Source organism: Bombina bombina, chromosome 12, assembly GCF_027579735.1.
Source record: "Bombina bombina isolate aBomBom1 chromosome 12, aBomBom1.pri, whole genome shotgun sequence".
NCBI lineage: Eukaryota > Metazoa > Chordata > Amphibia > Anura > Bombinatoridae > Bombina > Bombina bombina.
This window is the reverse complement of record NC_069510.1, coordinates 15,576,419-15,595,364: the sequence shown is the minus strand read 5'-3', so window position 1 is coordinate 15,595,364 and position 18,946 is coordinate 15,576,419. Positions and strand designations below refer to the sequence as shown.

The 18,946-nt window shown below is 43.6% G+C and overlaps 1 protein-coding gene across 1 annotated transcript in view; it reads right to left on the bottom strand.

The window, feature by feature from the left end:
• The window catches only part of ADAMTSL2 (ADAMTS like 2), a 134,828-nt gene that overhangs the window by 27,141 nt on the left and 88,741 nt on the right, over positions 1-18,946 (bottom strand). Inside the window, exons 14-15 of the mRNA XM_053695958.1 lie at positions 17,746-17,901; positions 6,156-6,326 (exon numbers count right to left, since the gene is read on the bottom strand). Coding sequence (XP_053551933.1) covers positions 6,156-6,326; positions 17,746-17,901 — 327 coding nt within the window. The remainder of the gene's footprint in view (positions 1-6,155; positions 6,327-17,745; positions 17,902-18,946) is intronic.

Below are 18,946 nucleotides of genomic sequence, written 5' to 3'. Positions count from 1 at the left end.
TATGAAGCACAACCATAAGTAAGTAGTTACTCTAGTGATAGATATAAGGGTCTCACACACACTCATGTATAAAGAACAACTATAAGCAAGTAGTTACTTTAGTGCTAGACGAGTGTCTCACACACACTCATGTATGAAGCACAACTATAAGCAAGTAGTTACTCTAGTGCTAGACTTGAGGGTCTCACCACACACTCATATATGAAGCACAACTATAAGCAAGTAGTTACTCTAGTGCTAGACTTGAGGGTCTCACACACACTCCTGTACACAGCACAACTATAAGCAAGTAGTTACTCTAGTGCTAGACTTGAGGGTCTCACACACACTTATGTACACAGCACAACCATAAGCAAGTAGTTACTCTAGTGCTAGACTTGAGGGCCTCACACACACTCATGTACACAGCACAACCATAAGCAAGTAGTTAATCTAGTGCTAGACTTGAGGGTCTAACACACACTCATGTATGAAGCACAACCATAAGCAAGTAGTTACTCTAGTGCTAGACTTGAGGGCCTCACACACACTCATGTACACAGCACAACCATAAGCAAGTAGTTAATCTAGTGCTAGACTTGAGGGTCTCACACACACTCATGTATGAAGCACAACCATAAGTAAGTAGTTACTCTAGTGCTAGACTTATGGTCTCACACACACTCATGTATGAAGCACAACCATAAGCAAGTAGTTACTCTAGCGCTAGACTTAAGGGTCTCGCACACACTCATGTATGAAGCACAACCATAAGTAAGTAGTTACTCTAGCGCTAGACTTGAGTGTCTCACACACACTCATGTATGAAGCACAACTATAAGCAAGTAGTTACTATAGTGCTAGACTTGAGGGTCTCACCACACACTCATATATGAAGCACAACTACAGGGAGTGCAGAATTATTAGGCAAGTTGTATTTTTGAGGATTAATTTTATTATTGAACAACAACCATGTTCTCAATGAACCCAAAAAACTCATTAATATCAAAGCTGAATATTTTTGGAAGTAGTTTTTAGTTTGTTTTTAGTTTTAGCTATTTTAGGGGGATATCTGTGTGTGCAGGTGACTATTACTGTGCATAATTATTAGGCAACTTAACAAAAAACAAATATATACCCATTTCAATTATTTATTTTTACCAGTGAAACCAATATAACATCTCAACATTCACAAATATACATTTCTGACATTCAAAAACAAAACAAAAACAAATCAGTGACCAATATAGCCACCTTTCTTTGCAAGGACACTCAAAAGCCTGCCATCCATGGATTCTGTCAGTGTTTTGATCTGTTCACCATCAACATTGCGTGCAGCAGCAACCACAGCCTCCCAGACACTGTTCAGAGAGGTGTACTGTTTTCCCTCCTTGTAAATCTCACATTTGATGATGGACCACAGGTTCTCAATGGGGTTCAGATCAGGTGAACAAGGAGGCCATGTCATTAGATTTTCTTCTTTTATACCCTTTCTTGCCAGCCACGCTGTGGATTACTTGGACGCGTGTGATGGAGCATTGTCCTGCATGAAAATCATGTTTTTCTTGAAGGATGCAGACTTCTTCCTGTACCACTGCTGAAAGAAGGTGTCTTCCAGAAACTGGCAGTAGGACTGGGAGTTGAGCTTGACTCCATCCTCAACCCGAAAAGGCCCCACAAGCTCATCTTTGATGATACCAGCCCAAACCAGTACTCCACCTCCACCTTGCTGGCGTCTGAGTCGGACTGGAGCTCTCTGCCCTTTACCAATCCAGCCACGGGCCCATCCATCTGGCCCATCAAGACTCACTCTCATTTCATCAGTCCATAAAACCTTAGAAAAATCAGTCTTGAGATATTTCTTGGCCCAGTCTTGACGTTTCAGCTTGTGTGTCTTGTTCAGTGGTGGTCGTCTTTCAGCCTTTCTTACCTTGGCCATGTCTCTGAGTATTGCACACCTTGTGCTTTTGGGCACTCCAGTGATGTTGCAGCTCTGAAATATGGCCAAACTGGTGGCAAGTGGCATCTTGGCAGCTGCACGCTTGACTTTTCTCAGTTCATGGGCAGTTATTTTGCGCCTTGGTTTTTCTACACGCTTCTTGCGACCCTGTTGACTATTTTGAATGAAACGCTTGATTGTTCGATGATCACGCTTCAGAAGCTTTGCAATTTTAAGAGTGCTGCATCCCTCTGCAAGATATCTCACTATTTTTGACTTTTCTGAGCCTGTCAAGTCCTTCTTTTGACCCATTTTGCCAAAGGAAAGGAAGTTGCCTAATAATTATGCACACCTGATATAGGGTGTTGATGTCATTAGACCACACACCTTCTCATTACAGAGAGGCACATAACCTAATATGCTTAATTGGTAGTAGGCTTTCGAGCCTATACAGCTTGGAGTAAGACAACATGCATAAAGAGGATGATGTGGTCAAAATACTCATTTGCCTAATAATTCTGCAATCCCTGTATAAGCAAGTAGTTACTCTAGTGCTAGACTTGAGGGTCTCACACACACTCATGTATGAAGCACAACCATAAGCAAGTAGTTACTCTAGTGCTAGACTTATGGTCTCACACACACTCATGTATGAAGCACAACCATAAGCAAGTAGTTACTCTAGCGCTAGACTTAAGGGTCTCGCACACACTCATGTATGAAGCACAACCATAAGTAAGTAGTTACTCTAGCGCTAGACTTGAGTGTCTCACACACACTCATGTATGAAGCACAACTATAAGCAAGTAGTTACTATAGTGCTAGACTTGAGGGTCTCACCACACACTCATATATGAAGCACAACTACAGGGAGTGCAGAATTATTAGGCAAGTTGTATTTTTGAGGATTAATTTTATTATTGAACAACAACCATGTTCTCAATGAACCCAAAAAACTCATTAATATCAAAGCTGAATAGTTTTGGAAGTAGTTTTTAGTTTGTTTTTAGTTATAGCTATTTTAGGGGGATATCTGTGTGTGCAGGTGACTATTACTGTGCATAATTATTAGGCAACTTAACAAAAAACAAATATATACCCATTTCAATTATTTATTTTTACCTGTGAAACCAATATAACATCTCAACATTCACAAATATACATTTCTGACATTCAAAAACAAAACAAAAACAAATCAGTGACCAATATAGCCACCTTTCTTTGCAAGGACACTCAAAAGCCTGCCATCCATGGATTCTGTCAGTGTTTTGATCTGTTCACCATCAACATTGCGTGCAGCAGCAACCACAGCCTCCCAGACACTGTTCAGAGAGGTGTACTGTTTTCCCTCCTTGTAAATCTCACATTTGATGATGGACCACAGGTTCTCAATGGGGTTCAGATCAGGTGAACAAGGAGGCCATGTCATTAGATTTTCTTCTTTTATACCCTTTCTTGCCAGCCACGCTGTGGATTACTTGGACGCGTGTGATGGAGCATTGTCCTGCATGAAAATCATGTTTTTCTTGAAGGATGCAGACTTCTTCCTGTACCACTGCTTGAAGAAGGTGTCTTCCAGAAACTGGCAGTAGGACTGGGAGTTGAGCTTGACTCCATCCTCAACCCGAAAAGGCCCCACAAGCTCATCTTTGATGATACCAGCCCAAACCAGTACTCCACCTCCACCTTGCTGGCGTCTGAGTCGGACTGGAGCTCTCTGCCCTTTACCAATCCAGCCACGGGCCCATCCATCTGGCCCATCAAGACTCACTCTCATTTCATCAGTCCATAAAACCTTAGAAAAATCAGTCTTGAGATATTTCTTGGCCCAGTCTTGACGTTTCAGCTTGTGTGTCTTGTTCAGTGGTGGTCGTCTTTCAGCCTTTCTTACCTTGGCCATGTCTCTGAGTATTGCACACCTTGTGCTTTTGGGCACTCCAGTGATGTTGCAGCTCTGAAATATGGCCAAACTGGTGGCAAGTGGCATCTTGGCAGCTGCACGCTTGACTTTTCTCAGTTCATGGGCAGTTATTTTGCGCCTTGGTTTTTCTACACGCTTCTTGCGACCCTGTTGACTATTTTGAATGAAACGCTTGATTGTTCGATGATCACGCTTCAGAAGCTTTGCAATTTTAAGAGTGCTGCATCCCTCTGCAAGATATCTCACTATTTTTGACTTTTCTGAGCCTGTCAAGTCCTTCTTTTGACCCATTTTGCCAAAGGAAAGGAAGTTGCCTAATAATTATGCACACCTGATATAGGGTGTTGATGTCATTAGACCACACCCCTTCTCATTACAGAGATGCACATCACCTAATATGCTTAATTGGTAGTAGGCTTTCGAGCCTATACAGCTTGGAGTAAGACAACATGCATAAAGAGGATGATGTGGTCAAAATACTAATTTGCCTAATAATTCTGCACTCCCTGTATAAGCAAGTAGTTACTCTAGTGCTAGACTTGAGGGTCTCACACACACTCATGTATGAAGCACAACCATAAGCAAGTAGTTACTCTAGTGCTAGACTTATGGTCTCACACACACTCATGTATGAAGCACAACCATAAGCAAGTAGTTACTCTAGCGCTAGACTTAAGGGTCTCGCACACACTCATGTATGAAGCACAACCATAAGTAAGTAGTTACTCTAGCGCTAGACTTGAGTGTCTCACACACACTCATGTATGAAGCACAACTATAAGCAAGTAGTTACTATAGTGCTAGACTTGAGGGTCTCACCACACACTCATATATGAAGCACAACTATAAGCAAGTAGTTACTCTAGTGCTAGACTTGAGGGTCTCACCACACACTCATATATGAAGCACAACTATAAGCAAGTAGTTACTCTAGTGCTAGACTTGAGGGTCTCACCACACACTCATATATGAAGCACAACTATAAGCAAGTAGTTACTCTAGTGCTAGACTTAAGGGTCTCACACACACTCATGTATGAAGCACAACCATAAGTAAGTAGTTACTCTAGCGCTAGACTTGAGGGTCTCACACACACTCATGTATGAAGCACAACTATAAGCAAGTAGTTACTCTAGCGCTAGACTTGAGGGTCACACACACACTCATTTATGAAGCACAACTATAAGTAAGTAGTTACTCTAGTGCTAGACTTGAGGGTCTCACACACACTCATGTACACAGCACAACTATAAGCAAGTAGTTACTCTAGTGCTAGACTTGAGGGCCTCACACACACTAATGTATGAAGCAGAACTATAAGTAGTTACCTGTAGCGCTAGACTTGAGGGTTAAACACACACTCATGTATGAAGCACAACCATAAGCAAGTAGCTACTCTAGTGCTAGACTTGAGGGTCTCACAGACACTCATGTATGAAGCACAACCATAAGCAAGTAGTTACTCTAGTGCTAGACTTGAGGGTCTCACACACACTCATGTACACAGCACAACTATAAGCAAGTAGTTACTCTAGCGCTAGACTTGAGGGTCTCACACACACTCATGTACACAGCACAACTATAAGCAAGTAGTTACTCTAGCGCTAGACTTGAGGGTCACACACACACTCATTTATGAAGCACAACTATAAGTAAGTAGTTACTCTAGTGCTAGACTTGAGGGTCTCACACACACTCATGTATGAAGCACAACTATAAGGAAGTAGTTACTCTAGTGCTAGACTTGAGGGTCTCACACACACTCATGTATGAAGCACAACTATAAGCAAGTAGTTACTCTACCGCTATAATTGAGTTGACTCACACAGGGGTTTAAATATCTCTCCTTGCACACAGGTGATGAAGTTATGAAATGTACCAAACAATACACTTTACATGATAGCATACTGAGGTAGGCTCAGAAGTGTGCACGTGTCGAGCACTGTATGGTGGAAAACTTTGCAACAACGTTGGTAACAATATTATACATATAGTACCGAATAAATTTGTACAGTCCAGAGCTTACCTCAGTATGCTCTCATGAGAAGGAGCTAAACTTAAACAAAGGAGACCAAGAGAAAGATGTCAGTTTGTCAAAAGAAGTTAGTAGGAAAGTTTTATTTTTTATTTTTAAATAATAGAGTTTAAAATGTGCCTTTTGTGTGTCTTTAAGATCAGCAAAATTAATAAGAAAGGTAACTTAGGTAATTTAAGAACAATAGTCAGTTTATGATCTGTCCGACTCAACTGGGGGCGCTGCAAGATACTTACATACTACAACTATAAGAGATGACATATTTCAAGCTATGGTCTTACCCTTTCCCAGTCCTGGCTCAGCCAGCTCGCTGGACAATTCTTCTCACCACAAGGATGGATAGCAAGGGGTTTTGTCTCAAGGATGCATTGAGACTCTGGCACTACCCGTCCATCACTCGTCTTGCAGTAAACATGTCTGATTATCTTGCCTTGCCCACAGCTACCACTGCACTGCAAGAGAGGAAAAACAGATGTTGCAAGTTAACCCGCATGATTGATATGTTCCAATTTCTCCAAACCAAGTAATGAGTGTCTGAACAGAAACTTGATCGCTAGAAGGAAACTCAGATCAGGAGTGAAGTATGACCAATCACAATGATATGGTTATTTATTTCATGATCTCATTCCAAGCCGTGTGGTTTAACCACCAGGACGACACAAACTCATACCTCTTCCAAATCTATTTATACCGACATTGGTACTCCTCAAAATAGGAAGTTTCCCTGGAAACTGTTTCCTAGCAACATGCATTAGATACCCACAGAAGGTTTAGTAAGCATTTAGCTATTGAAGGTAATTGGATTATTTGTAGATTGTGAAATATGTTATGGGTATCATTTTGACATAAGAGACTTCTGTAAATTTCCACTTAAGTTGGTTGAATAAAAAGGAAAATCTAAAAAAAGATTTTAGCTATAAGAGCTGGTGATGTACAAGATGCCAGACATGTTTTTAAAACTAATCTATTGGACTTACTGGGAAATCTAAATCAGGATGTACATTTTTCATCATAAGTAGGTCTTAATCCCATAATTATGAGGGTTCCATAACCCATCTGGGTCACGTTATATGAACAGATTTATCGTATTCATACTTATAGAAGAAAAAAAAGTAATATGATAATCTGGGGCTTGACTTGCTTTCAAGTATATGTTTATGATCTTTGTTTATTCCTACAAAGAAAAATCACAAAAATATGTTAGATGTGCAATGCTTTTATTTCCTGGTTCTGCAGTAAAGTCCTACACAGGCATCCAGTGCTAGTAACTACAGCTGCACTGCTTTTACTTTCCTGGTTCTGCAGTAACGTCCTACACAGGCATCCAGTGCTAGTAACTACAGCTGCACTGCTTTTATTTCCTGGTTCTGCAGTAAAGTCCTACACAGGCATCCGGTGCTAGTAACTACAGCTGCACTGCTTTTATTTCCTGGTTCTGCAGTAAAGTCCTACACAGGCATCCGGTGCTAGTAACTACAGCTGCACTGCTTTTATTTCCTGGTTCTGCAGTAAAGTCTTACACAGGAATCCAGTGCTAGTAACTACAGCTGCACTGCTTTTATTTCCTGGTTCTGCAGTAAAGTCCTACACAGGCATCCGGTGCTAGTAACTACAGCTGCACTGCTTTTATTTCCTGGTTCTGCAGTAAAGTCTTACACAGGAATCCAGTGCTAGTAACTACAGCTGCACTGCTTTTATTTCCTGTTCTGCAGTAAAGTCCTACACAGGCATCCGGTGCTAGTAACTACAGCTGCACTGCTTTTATTTCCTGGTTCTGCAGTAAAGTCTTACACAGGAATCCAGTGCTAGTAACTACAGCTGCACTGCTTTTATTTCCTGGTTCTGCAGTAAAGTCTTACACAGGCATCCAGTGCTAGTAACTACAGCTGCACTGCTTTTATTTCCTGTTCTGCAGTAAAGTCTTACACAGGCATCCAGTGCTAGTAACTACAGCTGCATTGCTTTTATTTCCTGGTTCTGCAGTAAAGTCCTACACAGGCATCCGGTGCTAGTAACTACAGCTGCACTGCTTTAATTTCCTGGTTCTGCAGTAAAGTCTTACACAGGCATCCAGTGCTAGTAACTACAGCTGCACTGCTTTTACTTTCCTGGTTCTGCAGTAACGTCTTACACAGGCATCCAGTGTTAGTAACAACAGCTGCACTGCTTTTATTTCCTGGTTCTGCAGTAAAGTCCTACACAGGCATCCAGTGCTAGTAACTACAGCTGCACTGCTTTTATTTCCAAGTCCTTGCAGTGATGTCCTACACAGGCATCCGGTGCTAGTAACTACAGCTGCACTGCTTTTATTTCCCAGTCCTTGCAGTGATGTCTTACACAGGCATCCGGTGCTAGTAACCACAGCTGTGCTGCTTTTATTTCCCAGTTCTTGCAGTGATGTCTTACACAGACATCCTGTGCTAGTAACTACAGCTGCACTTATTTTATTTCCCAGTCCTTGCAGTGACGTCTTACACAGGCATCCGGTGCTAGTAACTACAGCTGCAATGCTTTTATTTCCCAGTCCTTGCAGTGACATCTTACACAGACATCTGGTGCTAGTAACTACAGCTGCACTGCTTTTATTTCCTGGTTCTGCAGTAACGTCCTACACAGGCATCCAGTGCTAGTAACTACAGCTGCACTGATTTTACTTTCCTGGTTCTGCAGTAACATCTTACACAGGCATCCGGTGTTAGTAACAACAGCTGCACTGCTTTAATCTTCTAGGTTCTGCAGTGATGTCTTACACAAGCATCCAGTGCTAGTAACTACAGCTGCACTGCTTTTATCTTCCTGGTTCTGCAGTGACGTCTTACACAGGCATCCGGTGCAAGTAACTACAGCTGCACTGCTTTTACTTTCCTGGTTCTGCAGTGACGTCTTACACAGGCATCCGGTGCTAGTAACAAAAGCTGCACTGCTTTTATCTTCCTGGTTCTGCAGTGATGTCTTACACAGGCATCCGGTGCTAGTAACTACAGCCACGCTGTTTTTACTTTCCTGGTTCTGCAGTGACATCTTACACAGGCATCCGGTGCTAGTAACTACAGCTGCACTGCTTTTACTTTCCTGGTTCTGCAGTGACGTCTTACACAGGCATCCGGTGCCAGTAACTACAGCCGCACTGTTTTTACTTTTCTGGTTCTGCAGTGACGTCTTACACAGGCATCCTGTGCTAATAACTACAGCCGCACTGCTTTTACTTTACTGGTTCTGCAGTAACATCTTACACAGGCATCCTGTGCTAGCAACTACAGCCGCACTGCTTTTACTTTCCTGGTTCTGCAGTAACATCTTACACAGGCATCCGGTGCTAGTAACAACAGCTGCACTGCTTTTATCTTCCTGGTCCTTGCAGTGATGTCTTACACAGGCATCCGGTGCTAGTAGCTACAGCTGCACTGCTTTTATTTCCCAGTCCTTGCAGTGACGTCTTACACAGGCATCCGGTGCTAGTAACTACAGCTGCAATGCTTCTATTTCCTGGTTCTGCAGTGCCGTCCTACACAGGCATCTGGTGCTAGTAACTACAGCTGCGCTGCTTTTATTTCCTGGTCTTTGCAGAGACATCTTACAAAGGCATCCAGTGCTAGTAACTACAGCTGTGCTGCTTTTATTTCCCAGTCCTTGCAGTGACATCTTACACAGGCAAACGGTGCTAGTAACTACAGCTGCAATGCTTTTACTTTCCTGGTTCTGCAGTCATGTCTTACACAGGCATCCAGTGCTAGTAACTACAGCTGCACTGCTTTTACTTTCCTGGTTCTGCAGTGACGACTTACTCAGGCATCCGGTGCTAGTAACTACAGCTGCACTGCTTTTACTTTCCTGGTTCTGCAGTAACGTCTTACACAGGCATCCGGTGCTAGTAATAACAGCTGCACTGCTTTTATCTTCCTGGTTCTGCAGTGACGACTTACACATGCATCTGATGCTAGTAACTACAGCTGCACTGCTTTTACTTTCCTGGTTCTGCAGTGACGAATTACACAGGCATCCGGTGCTAGTAACTACAGCTGCACTGCTTTTACTTTCCTGGTTCTGCAGTGACGTCTTACACAGGCATCCGGTGCTAGTAACTATAGCTGCACTGCTTTTATCTTCCTAGTTCTGTGGTGATGTCTTACACAGGCATCCGGTGCTAGTAACTACAGATGCGCTGCTTTTACTTTCCTGGTTCTGCAGTAACGTCTTACACAGGCATCCGGTGCTAGTAACTACAGCGACACTGCTTTAACTTTCCTGGTTCTGCAGTGACGTCTTACACAGGCATCCGGTGCTAGTAACTACAGCTGTACTGATTTTACTTTCCTGGTCCTTGCAGTGACATCTTACACAGGCATCCGGTGCTAGTAACTACAGCTGCACTGCTTTTATTTCCTGGTCCTTGCAGTGACATCTTACATAGGCATCCGGTGCTAGTAACTACAGCTGCACTGCTTTTACTTTCCTGGTTCTGCAGTGACGTCTTACACAGGCATCCGGTGCCAGTAACTACATCCGCACTGTTTTTACTTTCCTGGTTCCGCAGTGACGCCTTACACAGGCATCCGGTGCTAGTAACTACAGCTGCACTGCTTTTATTTCCTGGTCCTTGCAGTGACATCTTACACAGGCATCCGGTGCTAGTAACTACAGCTGCACTGCTTTTATTTCCTGGTCCTTGCAGTAACATCTTACACAGGCATCCGGTGCTAGTAACTACAGCTGCACTGCTTTTATTTCCTGGTCCTTGCAGTGACATCTTACACAGGCATCCGGTGCTAGTAACTACAGCTGCACTGCTTTTATTTCCTGGTCCTTGCAGTAACATCTTACACAGGCATCCGGTGCTAGTAACTACAGCTGCACTGCTTTTATTTCCTGGACCTTGCAGTGACATCTTACACAGGCATCCGGTGCTAGTAACAACAGCTGCACTGCTTTAATCTTCTAGGTTCTGCGGTGATGTCTTACACAAGCATCCAGTGCTAGTAACTACAGCTGCACTGCTTTTATCTTCCTGGTTCTGCAGTGACGTCTTACACAGGCATCCGGTGCAAGTAACTACAGCTGCACTGCTTTTACTTTCCTGGTTCTGCAGTGACGTCTTACACAGGCATCCGGTGCTAGTAACAAAAGCTGCACTGCTTTTATCTTCCTGGTTCTGCAGTGATGTCTTACACAGGCATCCGGTGCTAGTAACTACAGCCACACTGTTTTTACTTTCCTGGTTCTGCAGTGACATCTTACACAGGCATCCGGTGCTAGTAACTACAGCTGCACTGCTTTTACTTTCCTGGTTCTGCAGTGACGTCTTACACAGGCATCCGGTGCCAGTAACTACAGCCGCACTGTTTTTACTTTTCTGGTTCTGCAGTGACGTCTTACACAGGCATCCTGTGCTAATAACTACAGCCGCACTGCTTTTACTTTACTGGTTCTGCAGTAACATCTTACACAGGCATCCTGTGCTAGCAACTACAGCCGCACTGCTTTTACTTTCCTGGTTCTGCAGTAACATCTTACACAGGCATCCGGTGCTAGTAACAACAGCTGCACTGCTTTTATCTTCCTGGTCCTTGCAGTGATGTCTTACACAGGCATCCGGTGCTAGTAGCTACAGCTGCACTGCTTTTATTTCCCAGTCCTTGCAGTGACGTCTTACACAGGCATCCGGTGCTAGTAACTACAGCTGCAATGCTTCTATTTCCTGGTTCTGCAGTGCCGTCCTACACAGGCATCTGGTGCTAGTAACTACAGCTGCACTGCTTTTATTTCCTGGTCTTTGCAGAGACATCTTACAAAGGCATCCAGTGCTAGTAACTACAGCTGTGCTGCTTTTATTTCCCAGTCCTTGCAGTGACATCTTACACAGGCAAACGGTGCTAGTAACTACAGCTGCAATGCTTTTACTTTCCTGGTTCTGCAGTCATGTCTTACACAGGCATCCAGTGCTAGTAACTACAGCTGCACTGCTTTTACTTTCCTGGTTCTGCAGTGACGACTTACTCAGGCATCCGGTGCTAGTAACTACAGCTGCACTGCTTTTACTTTCCTGGTTCTGCAGTAACGTCTTACACAGGCATCCGGTGCTAGTAATAACAGCTGCACTGCTTTTATCTTCCTGGTTCTGCAGTGACGACTTACACATGCATCTGATGCTAGTAACTACAGCTGCACTGCTTTTATCTTCCTGGTTCTGCAGTGACGACTTACACATGCATCTGATGCTAGTAACTACAGCTGCACTGCTTTTACTTTCCTGGTTCTGCAGTGACGAATTACACAGGCATCCGGTGCTAGTAACTACAGCTGCACTGCTTTTACTTTCCTGGTTCTGCGGTGACGTCTTACACAGACATCCGGTGCTAGTAACTATAGCTGCACTGCTTTTATCTTCCTAGTTCTGTGGTGATGTCTTACACAGGCATCCGGTGCTAGTAACTACAGATGCGCTGCTTTTACTTTTCTGGTTCTGCAGTAATGTCTTACACAGGTATCCTGTGCTAGTAACTACAGCCGCACTGCTTTTACTTTCCTGGTTCTGCAGTAACGTCTTACACAGGCATCCGGTGCTAGTAACTACAGCGACACTGCTTTAACTTTCCTGGTTCTGCAGTGACGTCTTACACAGGCATCCGGTGCTAGTAACTACAGCTGCACTGATTTTACTTTCCTGGTCCTTGCAGTGACATCTTACACAGGCATCCAGTGCTAGTAACTACAGCTGCACTGCTTTTATTTCCTGGACCTTGCAGTGACATCTTACACAGGCATCCGGTGCTAGTAACTACAGCTGCACTGCTTTTATTTCCTGGTCCTTGCAGTGGCATCTTACATAGGCATCCGGTGCTAGTAACTACAGCTGCACTGCTTTTACTTTCCTGGTTCTGCAGTGACGTCTTACACAGGCATCCGGTGCCAGTAACTACAGCCGCACTGTTTTTACTTTCCTGGTTCCACAGTGACGCCTTACACAGGCATCCGGTGCTAGTAACTACAGCTGCACTGCTTTTATTTCCTGGTCCTTGCAGTGACATCTTACACAGGCATCCGGTGCTAGTAACTACAGCTGCACTGCTTTTATTTCCTGGTCCTTGCAGTAACATCTTACACAGGCATCCGGTGCTAGTAACTACAGCTGCACTGCTTTTATTTCCTGGACCTTGCAGTGACATCTTACACAGGCATCCGGTGCTAGTAACTACAGCTGCACTGCTTTTATTTCCTGGTCCTTGCAGTGACATCTTACATAGGCATCCGGTGCTAGTAACTACAGCTGCACTGCTTTTATTTCCTGGTTCTGCAGTGCCGTCCCACACAGGCATCCGGTGCTAGTAACTACAGCTGCACTGCTTTTATTTCCTGGTCCTTGCAGTGACATCTTACACAGGCATCCGGTGCTAGTGACTACAGCTGCACTGCTTTTATTTCCTGGTCCTTGCAGTGACATCTTACATAGGCATCCGGTGCTAGTAACTACAGCTGCACTGCTTTAAGTTCCTGGTTCTGTAGTGCCGTCCTACACAGGCATCCGGTGCTAGTAACTACAGCTGCACTGCTTTTATTTCCTGGTTCTGCAGTAATGTCCTACACAGGCATACAGTGCTAGTAACTACAGTTGTGCTGCTTTTATTTCCTGGTCCTTGCAGTGCTGTCTTACACAGGCATCTGTTGCTAGTAGCTACAGCTGCACTGCTTTTATTTCCCAGTCCTTGCAGTGACATCTTACACAGGCATCCGGTGCTAGTGACTACAGCTGCACTGCTTTTATTTCCTGGTCCTTGCAGTGACATCTTACATAGGCATCCTGTGCTAGTAACTACAGCTGCACTGCTTTAATTTCCTGGTTCTGCAGTGCCGTCCTACACAGGCATCCGGTGCTAGTAACTACAGCTGCACTGCTTTAATTTCCTGGTTCTGCAGTGCCGTCCTACACAGGCATCCGGTGCTAGTAACTACAGCTGCACTGCTTTTATTTCCTGGTTTTGCAGTGCCGTCCTACACAGGCATCTGGTGCTAGTAACTACAGCTGCGCTGCTTTTATTTCCTGGTCCTTGCAGTGACATCTTACAAAGGCATCAAGCGCTACTAACTACAGCTGTGCTGCTTTTATTTCCCAGTCCTTGCAGTGATGTCTTACACAGGCATCCAGTGCTAGTAACTACAGCTGTGCTGCTTTTATTTCCCAGTCCTTGCAGTGACATCTTACACAGGCATCCGGTGCTAGTAAATACAGCTGCACTGCTTTTACTTTCCAGGTTCTGCAGTCACATCTTACACAGGCATCCGATGCTAGTAACTACAGCTGCACTGCTTTTACTTTCCTGGTTCTGCAGTGACGACTTACACAGGCATCCAATGCTAGTAACTACAGCTGCACTGCTTTTACTTTCCTCGTTCTGCAGTGACAAATTACACAGGCATCCGGTGCTAGTAACTACAGCTGCACTGCTTTTACTTTCCTGGTTCTGCAGTGACGTCTTACACAGGCATCCGGTGCTAGTAACTACAGCTGCACTGCTTTTACTTTCCTGGTTCTGCAGTGACGTCTTACACAGGCATCCGGTGCCAGTAACTACAGCTGCACTGCTTTTACTTTCCTGGTTCTGCAGTAACGTCTTACACAGGCATCTGGTGCTAGTAACAACAGCTGCACTGCTTTTATCTTCCTGGTTCTGCGGTGATGTCTTACACAGGCATCCGGTGCTAGTAACTACAGCTGCACTGCTTTTATCTTCTAGGTTCTGCGGTGATGTCTTACACAGGCATCCGGTGCTAGTAACTACAGCTGCACTGCTTTTACTTTCCTGGTTCTGCAGTGACAAATTACACAGGCATCTGGTGCTAGTAACTACAGCTGCACTGCTTTTACTCTCCTGGTTCTGCAGTAACGTCTTACACAGGCATCCGGTGCTAGTAACTACAGCCGCACTGTTTTTACTTGCATGGTTCTGTAGTGACGTCTTACACAGGCATCCAGTGCTAGTAACTACAGCTGCACTGCTTTTATCTTCCTGGTTCTGCGGTGATGTCTTACACAGGCATCCGGTGCTAGAAACTACAGCCACACTGTTTTTACTTTCCTGGTTCTGCAGTGACGTCTTACACAGGCATCCGGTGCTAGTAACTACAGCTGCACTGCTTTTACTTTCCTGGTTCTGCAGTGACGTCTTACACAGGCATCCGGTACTAGTAACTACAGCCGCACTGTTTTTACTTTCCTGGTTCTGCAGTGACGTCTTACACAGGCATCCGGTGCTAGTAACAACAGCTGCACTGCTTTTACTTTCCTGGTTCTGCAGTGACATCTTACACAGGCATCCCGTGCCAGTAACTACAGCTGCACTGCTTTTACTTCCCTGGTTCTGAAGTGACGTCTTACACAGGCATACGGTGCCAGTAACTACAGCCGCACTGTTTTTACTTTTATGGTTCTACAGTGACGTCTTACACAGGCATCCGGTGCTAGTAACTACAGCCGCACTGCTTTTACTTTCCTGGTTCTGCAGTAACGTCTTACACAGGCATCCAGTGCTTGTAACTACAGCTGCACTGCTTTAACTTTCCTGGTTCTGCAGTGATGTCTTACACAGGCATCCGGTGCTAGTAACTACAGCCACAGTGCTTTTACTTTGCTGGTTCTGCAGTGACGTCTTACACAGGCATCCGGTGCTAGTAACTACAGCTGCACTGCTTTTACTTTCCTGGTTCTGCAGTGACGTCTTACACAGGCATCCGGTGCTAGTAACTACAGCTGCACTGCTTTTACTTTTCTGGTTCTGCAGTAACGTCTTACACAGGCATCCGGTGCTAGTAACAACAGCTGCACTGCTTTTATCTTCCTGGTTCTGCGGTGATGCCTTACACAGGCATCTGGTGCTAGTAACTACAGCTGCACTGCTTTTATCTTCTTGGTTCTGCGGTGATGTCTTACACAGGCATCCGGTGCTAGTAACTACAGCTGCACTGCTTTTACTTTCCTGGTTCTGCAGTGATGAATTACACAGGCATCTGGTGCTAGTAACTACAGCTGCACTGCTTTTACTTTTCTGGTTCTGCAGTAACGTCTTACACAGGCATCCGGTGCTAGTAACAACAGCTGCACTGCTTTTATCTTCCTGGTTCTGCGGTGATGCCTTACACAGGCATCTGGTGCTAGTAACTACAGCCGCACTGTTTTTACTTTCCTGGTTCTGCAGTGACGTCTTACACAGGCACCCAGTGCCAGTAACTACAGCCGCAGTGCTTTTACTTTCCTGGTTCTGCAGTGATGTCTTACACAGGCATCCGGTGCTAGTAACTACAGCTGCACTGCTTTTACTTTCCTGGTTCTGCAGTGACGTCTTACACAGGCATCCGGTGCTAGTAACTACAGCTGCACTGCTTTTATCTTCCTGGTTCTGCAGTGATGTCTTACACAGGCATCCGGTGCTAGTAACTACAGCCGCACTGTTTTTACTTTCCTGGTTCTGCAGTAACGTCTTACACAGGCATCCGGTGCTAGTAACTACAGCTGCACTGCTTTTACTTTCCTGGTTCTGCAGTGACGTCTTACACAGGCATCCGGTACTAGTAACTACAGCTGCACTGCTTTTACTTTCCTGGTTCTGACGTGATGTCTTACACAGGCATCCGGTGCCAGTAACTACAGCTGCACTGCTTTTACTTTCCTGGTTCTGAAGTGACGTCTTACACAGGCATCCGGTGCCAGTAACTACAGCCGCAGTGCTTTTACTTTCCTGGTTCTGCAGTGATGTCTTACACAGGCATCCGGTGTCAGTAACTACAGCTGCACTGCTTCTACTTTCCTGGTTCTGAAGTGACGTCTTACACAGGCATCCGGTGCCAGTAACTACAGCCGCAGTGCTTTTACTTTCCTGGTCCTGCAGTTACGTCTTACACAGGCATCCGGTGCTAGTAACTACAGCTGCACTGCTTTCACTTTCCTGGTTCTGAAGTGACGTCTTACACAGGCATCCGGTGCCAGTAACTACAGCCGCACTGTTTTTACTTTCCTGGTTCAGCAGTGACGTCTTACACAGGCATCTGGTGCCAGTAACTACAGCCGCACTGCTTTTACTTTCCTGGTATTGCTGTAATGTCTTACACAGGCTGCATTTTGTTGATATTGGTGGACACGTGTGTACAATTCTAATCTTTTTCATGAAAAACAAGTTTTTTTTTACATTTTGGTACTCATTCATATTCAAGAAATCAATATTATTATTGTGCCCAATTGAATGATAAGATACTTCAATTCTATTAAGTTGAAGGTGCACACACATTATATTATATTAAGCACTTCGACACACACTATAAAAACTGGCTCCTAACTTTTTCGGCAGGCTTTTAAAGGGACATGAAAGCCCATGTTTTTCTTATGATTTACGAAGAACATGGCATTAAACAACTTTCCAATTTACTTCTATCATCTAATTTGCTTAATTCTCCTTATACCCTTTGTTGAAAAGCATATCTAAATAGGCTCAGTAGTTGCTGATTGGTAGCTCCACACAGATGCCTTTTGTGATTGGCTCAACCATGTGCACTGCTATTTCTTCAACAAAGGATATCTAAAGAATGAAGCAAATTAGGTAATAGAAGTAAATTGAAATGTTGTTTAAAATTGTATTCTCTGTCTAAATCATGCAAGAAAAATCCTGGCTTTCATGTCCCTTTAATATTTGAACAAATGTGTCAAGCCCTACTGTAAGCTATGTGTTACTGTGCCAGGTATGAACAGTACAGGCCACAAGTTTTAATGGTACCTGTGCCTGAATACATTATATGTTGCATAGTACAACTCACACAAGGATTTTATTATACACCAGGGTGAGCATTGGCTTTTGAGGACTGAAGAATATATTAAGTTCATCTACTCACCGGCCCCCAGTCAGATACTGTCCACTGACGGTCACAGGGGGGACCTGTGCAGTTCTTCTCTGAAGGTGGCTTGGTGTTTATATCACATAGCTTCTCGTCTTCTGAGCAGCGCACATCCCTGGTGACAATGCTCCACTCTCCACATTTTGCTGTACACTGAGAAAGACCAGATGAGCGCTTTATTTGATATGTATTACTTTGGCTAAAGATATGTAAAGAGCATCTACACATAATCTATTTCTCTACTCACAAATGATATAAGTGCTGATACAAGAGGTGGCCACTGGAATTGTAAATATGATTAATATATGTATACAAGCTAATTCTGTTTCACCCACAGCTTCCTGTTAAAGGGACACAGAAGTGAACATTAGCTGCAACTACAAGGCAGTATATTAAAATGTTATTCTTGTGAATTACTGATCACCAAAGCACCAGTAAGAAATCTACTTATCAGTAAATGAGCATCGCCGCCTTCAGCCCCAGCTGTACACAAACATGAACTTTATTTCCATGCAAAAAAATATATTTTAACAAGTAAATAATGCTCTTTCAAATGCATCAAAAATATTTTTTTTTACAAATTTACTGTCACTTATACATTCTTGTATAAGTGGCTTATAAGCTAAAGGGGTTTATAGCATATGGTTTTACTAAATTTTGGTCCAATGGTTGCTTTTTTTTAATTAAAAGAGATACTTATGAGCAAAATAAAATACTATAAAAAAAATAAATCACAAACTACCGTCAATTACATAAGAAATGAAATTCAACAGGTTTTTAAGGAGTCTTGGGAGTTCAAACCAATGTAAAATTAAAAAAACATTTATTTTGCATGCAGGTCTGCTACAGAACAATTAATACGTTCTAAAGTAAGAATAAAAATGGGCTTTGATATAAGCAATCCCTGTGTAGCATGTTGCAGTGCCATTTAATTACACCATGCTTAAGTATGATGAAAGCCCTCCTCCTTCTCTAGAGGAAGCAAAAGAATTACAGATATTCTAAGATATTTTACAGCAAGAACAGGTAAAACAAATAATGTACGTTTACTGATTTTCTTAATCGTATGTGGGGGTTGAATGAAGTTTAATGTTCCTTAAAGACTGTTGTAAAACCCAAATGAAGCCTCCAATTATCGCTATTTGGCACTGGCAGCATTTGTAATTAGGTCGTAAAGATAAATGTCCTGAACAGCAAA